General features: G+C 26.9%; 1 protein-coding gene across 3 annotated transcripts in view; it reads left to right on the top strand.

Moving 5' to 3' along the window:
• Window positions 1–1,346: 1,346 nt before the first annotated feature.
• Window positions 1,347–12,242, top strand: part of LOC136968517 (neuroligin-4, X-linked-like) — a 45,321-nt gene continuing 34,425 nt past the window's right edge. For all 3 annotated transcript variants that reach the window (XM_067262496.1, XM_067262503.1, XM_067262509.1), the window contains exon 1: window positions 1,347–2,384. In XM_067262496.1, the coding sequence (XP_067118597.1) occupies window positions 1,949–2,384 (436 nt within the window). In that variant the 5' untranslated portion in view covers window positions 1,347–1,948. The remainder of the gene's footprint in view (window positions 2,385–12,242) is intronic.

The raw sequence follows: 12,242 nt of genomic DNA, 5'->3' as shown, positions 1-12,242 counted from the left end.
AATGTATAACGCATTTAATTATTTAATAAAATATCACAGGAAAGATTTGTGACGTAGATGCTTACGTTCTCATAACGTTTTCCTGAATAATGTACGCGAAATTTAAGGTAAAAGAAATATTTCTTAATACTCCCTGCGGGGACTATAGATAGGTCGAGATGGCTGTTTGCCATGGGGAAAGTTTGACAACGATTTAAAGTGGTGGTTGTTCATCCTCCGGCTGTCCAATGCTCTATTGTCTTGTTGCCCGATCTTTCAACGTTCTCTCTAAATCATCACCTCTTTACATCGACTCCAGAAGCCAAAGAAGAGATCTTCGTTGTAATTCATGACTCGATAAAATAAGACGTCCGAAAAAAAAGCTCTCAAATATTTATAGAATGTATTTTAAAAAAAAGAAGAAGAAGAAGAAGGAATTTTTAACCTTTAATTTATAAAATTATATTCGAATTTAAGGCGTAAATAGATTACATTTAACACACGTATACGTTTAGTAAAATTATTATTGATTTTTAGATAATGAGATAATAACCCCCTATTTCGTCAGTTTATTTCTTGTCGGAAATTTATCTTTCTTTAACTTGATATTTGGGTTGAGTAATTGTTATTAAGGAGTGTCTGCTATCATTTTTCCACTCGTTTTTCTTTTTACGAGACTTTCTGTAACTCGACTTGATCTAATTTAACCGTTTTCCTAGGTATTAAAACGTAATTATTTAATAGGATTACGCATTCTTAAGATTAAACAAGATATTTTTAAGATGCCAAAATGATATATATCTTTCATCTTATATATATATATGTATATATAGGTAATTTTTTCTTGATTTTCCTCTTAGGTATCCTTCGATATCTCGGTTTTTAAAGAAATTAATCTTTTCTTATTTATTCTATTGATTCTTATCTGGCATTTTTCTGTTTTATCGTGTTTATTTCCTTTATCTTATTTTTTTAAAAACCGATTTAAAGAATTTTTTTTACTTGAAAGATTCGGTTTGCATCTTTCTATTGATATTCATCTCCATTCCCTTCTTTTACTCCATGCTTCTCTTCTAGATCTTCTTTTCCTATCTCCATTGCGATATCGATACTCATCACCATCTCAGGATCAGGTTTACTTGGCGGATATATCCTAATTTAATCGACGGTCAGGATTTGATAAATCCGGTTTATGTAAATTAATTATAAGACAGGAGTATGGAACTTAAGCAAGGATTTAAAATTAAGAATGTATCCGTAGAAATTTGGTGTTTTCCTCGGTAATCTTGTCAGCGAAAATCAAATCGATAGAAAAGATGGATGGAGGAAGGTGGAAATGATTTACAATTCGTGTTGATAACGGCCTATTCTGAATATTTTTCGGTATTCTTAAAGAGTAACCATATATTAGGAGTATGGAAGAAAGAGCGAGGCATTAGACTTGTTTTTGCTGCCCCTCTCTTAACAATTGAATGGTTTGGTGTAGTGAAGAAAACTGAGAATAGTTTCCCAACCCTATTTTCTAACCAGTGAACGAGGTCCGTCTGTTAGACGCATGCGTCGAACAGATTGGTTCGTTATTCTACAACATAAGACGGCAGAGTGCATTGAGAGACGATAGAAGCCGAATATGACGCTGTAGTGCGAAAGGTATTGTTTTATTTTCTATCTTGTTTAAGCATACAAAACAGTTTTTAAAAATTTAATTCGTGCTTTTTCTAAAAGAACTATACAAAAGAGAACGTTTTACAATCTTTTTATGACTGTTTGTTGTACTAAAAAAAAGAAGAAGAAGAGGAAAAAAATTTTTTTCTGATGTTTTTTTAATGAGGTGTGTTTGTGTGTATATGTATAACACACGTATATATGTATGTGTATATATAATTGGTAATAAGTGTTAATTATGGTGGAACGTTCTGGTGACTGTATACGACATAAAAGTAGAAGGAAACTAAACAGCTGAAATTCGATGATGATAGTCCAGACGCATTTCATTCTGGAATTGATGGTTGTGGTGAAGATGTACCAATTGGTCACATCGGATCTACATCGTTTGAGTTCGCGTGTGGTGACCACTAAATACGGTGCTCTCCGAGGTTCCATCGGAACGCTTTCGAATCATAAATTACAATCTGTCGAAGTATTTTTGGGAGTTCCGTATGCTAGTGCACCTGTGGGCTCATTACGGTTTATGCCACCGGTTACTCCACCCCATTGGAAAGGTGTCAAGAATGCGGACCAGTTCGGTTCCGTCTGTCCTCAACGTCTTCCGGATATTACTAATGAAACGGAAGCTCTACGTAGGATGCCTTCCGGTCGTCTACAGTATCTTCGCAGACTTCTACCTTATCTTGTCAACCAGAGTGAAGATTGTCTCTATCTCAACATTTATGCTCCAGCAGTAGGTGAGTACACAGCTTCTTTCTTACATTTTTATCTTGTTTCTATTTACTGGTATACTCCCGAAGCGGCATTAACTTTATTACCTGCTTCGAATTAATGTTTTGCCATCGCCCATTGTACGGTAAATATAAATAAGCAGCAGAAAAGAAAAGCAGATATAAGATTTGAAAAGTTTGCTTGTTATCTACATTGTTTAACGTTTTCAGTAAATCGATTTAAGAATCCAATTAAGGAAAATTTCTTTCATTGAGGGAAAAATTTCCTATCCACAATAGCGTTCATCTTTAACGTGACACGAACAAGCAACATTTCTGCGTGACCATCGCTAATTAATCAAAATACCACTTCTAATGGTCAAATATAAATAAATATATACATTTTTATCCTCTCATCTGATTATACTAACAAGTTAACGCGTGTAGACGGAATATTATAAAATCCCTTGATCGATATAAGCTTTGCATTTAATTATAATAATAATTTTCTTAAACACAACCGTAAGAGTTTATAATCTTTTACTGTAAAATCTTTCACTGTAAATATATATATATATATATATATTACTTTTATTCTTTTTAAGTTACTTTAAAAAAATAATAATAATAGAATAAAATAAAAAGTAAGTTTAGAATAGGAGGAAAGACGTAGAAGCAAAGAAGATTTTTGACAAATATTAACGATGACCATTGCAAATCGAACCTCTTCTTAGCAAAAATAAGGAAAAAAGACATCTCTAGTATACTGCAGGCTGTTTTTATACCGTATAAAAACAGTATTTTATGAAGTTCTGTGACATTGAGTGATGATGTTGGATTGTCGTTTTGTTTCGGGCAAGTGAGAAACAGAACATAATGTATTTTTACAAAAATATTATTCGATAGAAACACGCTTTACGATATCATAGGTTTCATAAAAGAGTTCGACATTTGGAACTTGTTGCTCGTCATCGACTAAAGGAATAGATCGATTTTATAGTCACAAACATATCTATCCTTTCTGTTGATGGGTAAGTAGGCATATTTCATCATCAGAAAAAAGAAATAACGAAAAAAATCCCATACTTTTATCTCTACTTATAATATTCAAAGTAAAATCGAACGTGATAAACATATTGTAAAACCCAATCGATACTACAAAAGAATTTTCCTATGTGAATATATTAAACGACAATAAAAACATATTTACATATATATATACACACACACAAGCCAATATTTACGGAGCTTCGAAGTAGACACGATCTATAACTTAATTTTCGGCTGTAATAATAAAAAATTAACGAAAACTAACCTCTAATCTGATTAAACGTATTTTCTTTTTATTACTTTCTATCAGATTTTCTTAACTAACGATAATCTTACACAGTAGCAAGAATTTTAAAGATAGAATTAAGGCCACCTTTATATATAGTATGTGCCTTTAAAATCGTAAAAAAAAAAGCTCGCAGATGCCACAAAATATTCTTCACGTTATACGTCTTTTGCACGTATAATAATTCGGAGAATGTCAAGTGACAATATACGATAAATCAATTATTTAGACAGTTGCTAGTGAATATATAATATCAAAGAGAATATTCACATAACATTATTACATTCAAAAAAGATAGAAGCGTGCAAGAAAAACTTACGAGAAGGGGGGATGTAAAACCCGATATATACATAAGGTAGCGTTATTCAGTCGTTGGAAATGTCGTTCTATTGGGATAGAGACGATAACAAAAGGGATGGCGATTGCCTAATTTATCTCTTGTTGGGTTTATATTATACCCGTGAGCTTCAACATCGGTCGTTCATTTTGACCTTAGTTTGCCGTGTTTGTTCCTTCTGAAAGATTGGGTCCTAAACGTCCGTGCAGTGAACAAAGTATAGTTACAGGTAGTATTTGTCTTCTGTAGTGCTTTCTTTTGTTTTCCACTGAGACTTCGATTCCAGACTTAAAGGAATGTGAAGAATGGCTAGCAGTATTTCCTAAAGTTTTCTTCCATCTTTCGATTTTTTCCCCCCTTTCCGTCTTCCTATCATGCTTCGATCTATAAAGCAATAAGGAATTTTCGTCTACATTAATAATCTTAGGAATTTAACTAGAGCCATTAATACTATCACCAAATTGACAGCTTTATTAACAGATATTAACTTGTACTTGATTTAATTGTTGTTATAACAATACTGATTTTTCGATAAAAATAATTATGTATGAATATCGGAAACCAAATTTATATATTTTTAATGTCGACATAAATATAAAAGTGTTTACAGATCTTTGATTTTTCATACATGAATTTTAATATATTTATTGATTTTCAGGCATAAAATTTAAATCGAAAAAATAACTACAACATTTATTTTATATCAAGGTTAAAAAATGGAGGAAAATATCAATGAAGAAATATGTAAAATACTATTTACCCAGCAGCTATTATTCATATTCATATTATTATTATTATTATTATTATGAAATGGTAAATATTTTAGTAGCGAAGATCGGTTAATATTATTTTATAAATAAATTTGAGCTTTATTATTAATTATTACTATTATTTTTTTAAAGAAAGTAGAGAAGAATTGCTGCCTTTTTTCCCCTATTAATTTAACCGTAGAATATTATTAATATTTTAAAAAAATATATTTAATTTTCATTTAGATTTAAAATACTAAATGATGAAGTAACCGTACATGAAATCATTTAGATTTAAAATTGTTAAAATCTTATTTTTTTATGTAAAATAATTTTATCTTTAACGGAATTTTCTGTTCGAAATGGAAAATTTTTTTAATTTTTTATTTTAATAATTTTAAGAAGAAATATTTCTATTAAGATTTGATAAAAGAAGTAAGAGTGTGACTAAGAAATTAAACAGATAATTTTAAATTAAAGAAGAAAAAAGAAAGAATCGTTTAATGTAAAACTGTAGGAAGAAATCAATTACTTCTATAAAGATAAAAATAGACTTGTCTTTAGTTTAAAAAAATATAAAAAAATTGGCTTATAAAATATATTTCGGGCAAGCAGATAAATAAGTAATTCATATCTGTGGAAGATGAATATCGAGTTGAACTATAAGATTGATCGAATTTTATGCTTATTATTTTAAGTGCCTTTCCTATACAAGATGCTGTTTTTACTTCCTTTATGTAGCTAAAAATCTTAGCTTTATATATATATATATATGTTCCTTAGTTGTTGTAAACAAAGCTAAGCAACCAAAAATATCGACCACAATAAGATTCCATATTCAGTTTTCATTCCGAACAGGATTTTACTTTGCTTTTAAGAAGAAGCGTATGATGTTTTATTTTCTGCATAATATTTTCGTAAAAAAAAAGACAGAAAATAAAATTTTTTGCATGCTTTTTCCCGTTGTATCATAATATGTATTGGATATATAAAAAGTGCGCCTTACATGAAAGAATACAGAATAGCATACTTTATGACTTTATAAATATGTTTTTTTCCTTGGGTGATAATACAATTTTTATTACTTTTCATATACCGAGGCATGTTATTCGTTCTGGTATGGGAAACGCTTTAAAAATGAGCTTACCTGTTTGCCTATCTTATCGACAATTTTGAAACTAAATGTCATGGCGGATAAAATTTGATGGGAAGATTAATGGCTTCGTAAGCTAAGAATCTGTTCTGTTAGATTTTTTTTTTGTAGGTTATTCCTAAAATATACATATTTTTGGATGAATTTCTTGTCTGTTTCGAGTAGGGCCTATAATTGAAAACTAAAAAAAAACATGCCTAGAAAATGGCTTCTAACAAATCTCCTTTCAAAGACTGAACGTTTGAAGCTTGCCTATTCAATAATATTGTGATAACAAGAAAGCGCACTTGAAAGACTTTAAATAAATAAATAATAAATAAAAATCTTGTCATGTATTATACACACATGTAGCAATCTATACGTTGTTTTCTTCTTCTTCTTCTTCTTCTTCTTTTGAAGATTACCTGGAATTTACATCAAAAGTATCTTTGAGTGCAACTCTAATCTATATTAGGGAGTCAATAATCTTGAAGGATACCTGAAATCTATATCAAAGGAACCCACTTTCTTAGATTGTATCTGAAATCTATATTCATAGATTATACCATTTTTGTTGATGAAGGAAGATACGTTAAAAGTGATTTATTTTCGTGTAAAAATCTAATTTTTCTTTACTTCATTCGTGTGAAGTAGAAAAAGGAAAAGAAATAATACACTTAAAATTTCAAAGAATTTCACTATAAAATCTTCCAAATGAAAATAATAATAAAAAAACTTCTCGAGCTACTTACTGTTTGACAAAATTTGATTGAGAGCTAATGTCACTATGACTATTATCAAAACTTCAAAACTACCCAAGGCTATGATATTCAAAGTTAAAATTACGGATATAAAAGTTATTCAGATGGTTAGAGTTAGGTTGATTTATCTTTCTTAAAGCCAAGGAAAACAAATTACAAACTATTAAGTATCGAGGTATGAAGCATACATACGAAAAGCACTCTTGAGAATTTCATTTTATAGATCCCCAAACTAACTTGTTTATGGATGAAATATTTAGATAAAGTCATTAACAAGATATTTTCATAAATATTCATAAACTCTTAATAAATAAAGCTTAAATCAAATTGATTGTATTAAATTTTATGAATTTTATTTAAGGAAAAAAAAAAGGAATTTAGTTTAGTAAAATAAAGGACTCATAAGAGAAAACACAGCTTTAGTTTTCTCTTATAATGTATAACAAGGATCTATATATACAATTAAATAAATTATTAACCGAAGGGAACTGATATCTAGAATGAATTTGTGTTTCAAGAATTTCAGACATTTAACAATTACAAAAGAATTTATACTTGTGTAGTTTATTTTTAATTAAAATATTTTTCTTTCCTTTTTTTTAAAATGGAACGAATCCATTAAAGAATTACTTTATTATCTTCACACCTTAAAGTATTCATAGATAAGCAATTCTCATAATTTTATACCAAAGGCATATAATAAAGTGTTAATTATATTAAATTTTAATTACGATTTAGGATATTTATTTGTCTTCTAGTACAGTAAAAGCAAAGGAAAAAAAAAAAAAAAAATACGTGTTGAAAATAAGTAGACGTGTCAAGTTCTCACGTTTCTAAGGGAATATCAAAAGACGAATGTTTTAATTAATTATATCTACGATGTTAATTGGTTTAATTGAAAAATATTTCAACTAAATTCTTTATTAGTTTTTATATATATTCTAGTTTACCTGAAAGAGAATTTAAATGTGTACTTTGTAACGAAATTTAATTTTTAAATTAATACTTAGGAATTTTACGGCTTTATATTATATGTTATAAGACGAGTGATGGGCCAATAAAAATAAATTTTCATTATTGTTCAATTTTACACCTTTTAAATTATAATTATTTTATAATTTTAAAAGTTGAATATGTGAAATTTTACGCGTTATAAAATGCAATTATTTTATGGTTTATAAAAATATAATTTATAGAATATAACGTGGTTAAATCATTTCGTCATCTGTACTAAATTTCTTTCACGTAATTTCACCTAGGTTTAAAGAATTTCAATTTTTAGAGTCAAAAAGAACCGTTTTATTCGCTTTAAATTATAATTTTCATTAAAAATTTTTCAAAATAAATTCGAGTAAAAAAAAATAAAGTATTTTATTTTATAAATTCAATTTTCGTGTTTTTTTTTTAATTTAAAAATATTTAAACCATAAAAACTATTTGTAAAATTACAGTCTTTTGTAAAGGAAACTTGGAAAATCTATCTCTGTATATATAAAAGTCAAAATATGTATGTATGTTAGATAAAGGGTTCCAAACCATTAAACGTATCCGTACGAAATTTGCCAAGAATATTCTTCGACATCCTAGGAAAAATACTGTGTGGTCCCCATCCCAATTACCCTTATAGCCTACCCTATCCCCTCTTAATGTAAGCCGGAGCAAATTTCTGTGTTTTGTAGTTTAATTATTGTAAATACTCGGGTCAATTTTAGTTAATAAAAACCATTGTTTTTGTCATCCTCCCTCTTCACCAATTTCCTCCTCAAAAGCCCAAGCAACGTGGGGTATACATTTATGATTAAAAATTATAATTAAATCTACATATAAAATATAAATTAATGTATAAATCAAGTTTTAGAAGCGTGATTATGACCTCGAAAGTTATATTATCGATTTCATTTATGGTAATTTTAAATTATAAATATAAACACGTTGAAAATTTCGTGTATCGTTTCTTGTAAATTTTTCGTAATAAATCAATAAATAATTTATATTTTTAAATTTTAAAATATTTTTTTTTAAAATTAGAAAATTAAAATTATGTTTATAAATAATATTAAAGTTAATTTTTATGTATGAAAATTATCCAGAAGTAGATATAAGGTAATTTAATTGAAATACAATTTATAATAATATTATATTATAAACAAATTTCTTTTACTCGTGATTCTTGTTAAATTTTTAAAATAAATTAGCAAATAATTTATTTCCAAATATTATTATTATTATTATTTTAAATTTAATTTAATTTTTATTAAAAGAAATTAAATTTTATAGTTGCCGTTAAAGGCATTTGCTTAAAATTCTTTCTTTTGTAAACAAGGTCTGGTATTTTCAAAGTTTAAATGTTGTGTAAAATTAATAATAATTATAATTTTAAATATTTTATTTTAAAATTAAAAATGTGTAATTAAATCTACACGTAAAAAAATCATTATAATTTTTATATATAAATTATCTTGAAGTAGAAACGTGGTTTTACATCGTTAAATGTAATTTACCATAATTTAAAATTATAGACAAATTTCAGTAAATTCTATAATAAATAATATATTTTAAAATCGTAATTATTATTATTATTATTAAAATCAATCAAATAATTAAATGTATTTAATCAATACGCTTTTTCTGTGAATGAAATTTTCAAATTCTTGTAAAATTAATAATAATTATGATTTTAAATATTTCTTTTCAAAAATTAAAAATTAAAATTAAATAATTTTTATACATAAATTACAATTAATTTATGATAATTGAAATATTTTGATACAATTTCTATTCAAATTCTACAATAAATTAGTATAATAAAATATATTTCTATTTTATTAAAGTAATTCAAATTTTATAGCCACATTTAAATATATATATATATATATATATATATATATACTTAAAAATGAACAAAAATTAGATAATTTTTGTGTATAAATTTCCTTGAAGTGGAAACGTGATAACGTAGTTGAATGTTACAGATTTAATTTATGATAATTTAAAATTACCGAAATTTTCTATAAATTTATTTATTTATTTTTTTTTAATATATTAACAAGTAAATTTATTTCTAAATAGTATTTTTATTTTATTTTATTTTTTTATTACAAGAAATCGAATTTTGTAGCAATGTTTACTATGAAATCAAAAAAGGAAATAATTTGTATGAAGCTGATTATGTTTTACAAATAAAAATAAACAAGTTTTTATTTTATTTTTTTATTTTATTTCATTTTATTTTTTTATTTTATTTATTTTATTTTATTTTATTTTGAAGAATGATCAATTTCACAATTCTTTCTATTTTTCTCTTATTTTCATTTTTTTTTAAATAATCAATTTCATAAGTTTTCTATTTTTATTCCTAGAATATAATCAGTTTCATAACTTTCACTTTTTTTAATTTATTTTTTTATTTTCACTTTTAATTTTTTTTTTACTTTTACTTTTCATTTTTTTAAACACAATCAGTTTCTTAAAAAAAATTTTTTTTTCTAATCTCTACTAAACATAATAATCAATTCTTTAGCTCTAAATTAGCATATATGAAAATATTATTCAGGTAAGTTTATGTAAATTTTAATTTCATAAACTGCTCTAAATAAATAAAAAAAATAAAAAAATGGAGAGTTAAAATGAGGTAAAGAGATAAGATAAAATAATAATAATAATAATATATACATGTATGTATGTATTTTAATGTTAAATCTCGTTAAAAATTGAATGGTGAATTACAAATGGCTCCTTTTAAGTTTCCTTTTTTAATCGTTAAAACTATAATAACCAAATTTTATCTTGGTCCTGTATGAGAGACAATGTAATAAAATGTCTGATAGAAGGTATGAAATAATTTCCATTGAAAAAGAATGATATAGATAATCTAATCAAGGGAAAAACTAAAATTACATATTAAGAAGAACTAAAAGTAGTTAAAGAGAACGACAGTTGGAAGTTAACGTCCTTTCTCTGTCCTTTTTTTTTATTTTTCTTATTTTTTTTTCCTGCAACTATGGCCTGCCAATTAGGAGGATATGGTCACTAGATAATAGTTCCTTGGCAACTAAAGAAGAGAATGGTTAATTGGTCCTCGACAATCTAATAGGAAAAACGTCTAACTTGATCACTGAATTTATCTCTAAAGCTTAAATTGAAATTTTAATTTTTCATCAAGTTAAACAAAACTCGGGAAAAAGCTCCTAATCATTTTTTTTTATAAATGAACTTTGAAAAAAAAATAAAACGGGATGAAACTAATAAAGATGGAAATTAATTTAAAATTCTAGGAGATTTGAAGAATATTAAATTAAGTTAATTATGTACTATTTTAATAATAAATGATAAGTTAATGCATTTTAAGAAGGTTAGAAAATTCTAATTGTTTTCACGCAACACAACATCTTTTCAGAATGCAGAATTTGTTGTGAATGTAAAAGAAACAAACAGCACGGAGTGAAAAAAAATATATGTATATAAAAAATAAATAAATGTGAGAGGATATGCAGAGGGAGTGAAAATTGGTCGATCAAACATTTTCTACGAAGATAGCGCCTGCGTCTTAGAAAACGACGTCTTCAAAAGGATCTTTTAGCGATTGCCAAGCTAGCCACTATATACCTCGATGCTATTCTCTTGTGCATGCAGGAAATCCACAAAGTGCACATTATCTGTCAAAGAGAGTGAACCGATAGAGATCGTTGCAATATATGACATGTACGTACAGTCCTTAACATCAATACTACTGACGGAAACAATGGCTTTCATTGCTGCATCGAAGGGATCTAAAATCATTCCTGTAATTGTATATCTGTCTAATACCTATCCATTGAATTTGCATTTGGAAATAGAAAGGAGGGTTTAACCGAATAATTATATCTTATCGTAGATTTAATAATATAATTTCAATAGATTTAGATTTGATGAATGTATGCTTAGAAAACTAATGAAAGTGGATATCACTGTTAAAGTTACCGAGCGCATAGAAAATAACTTGCCGTGTTATTTAACATTTAATAAAGCCTTACCTTAATGGAGTACATGGAAAATAAATCTAGACCGCTTGGGATGTGTTTAGTTAAGGATATGGCAAGTTGTTGTGGTCCTGTACACATCAGTAGAAGTGTGACGACTGATCTCTAGAGGCTTATCTGTATATAGCACGAGTGTCGAAAATAGCATTCATGCGTACAAGACTTTATGCTGACAGAAATATATGTAATAGAATATATACTGTATATATACCAGCCTTATATTTAGTCTGTGTAAAGTAGACTTTTGTCAGTTTAACAGTTGTTAATCTGTGTAATTTAAGTAACCAAAAACTATAAATTTAATTCCTAAAGCCTGGAAAATCATAAAGAATGAATGTTCTACAGAAAAACTTTAATTTAATTTATATAAAATATTATTATATAGTTTCATTTTGCTGAAAATTCTAGGTAAATTTATGTATCTTCCACTTCTCGTGGAGCACTTGAATTTTTTCCCCCTATCTTAGCCCCGGGTATTGAGGGTGACTATGATTTATAGAATCTATGTGAGATGAGAAAGTGCTTTTCGAGTCGCAGAAAAATGAATGTTTA

This window comes from Centruroides vittatus, unplaced genomic scaffold (genome assembly GCF_030686945.1).
Source record: "Centruroides vittatus isolate TY-2023 unplaced genomic scaffold, ASM3068694v2 contig_1033, whole genome shotgun sequence".
Classification (NCBI taxonomy): Eukaryota; Metazoa; Arthropoda; class Arachnida; order Scorpiones; family Buthidae; genus Centruroides; species Centruroides vittatus.
The sequence above is the reverse complement of the archived record's forward strand: the minus strand, read 5'-3'. Positions and strand labels throughout refer to the sequence as shown.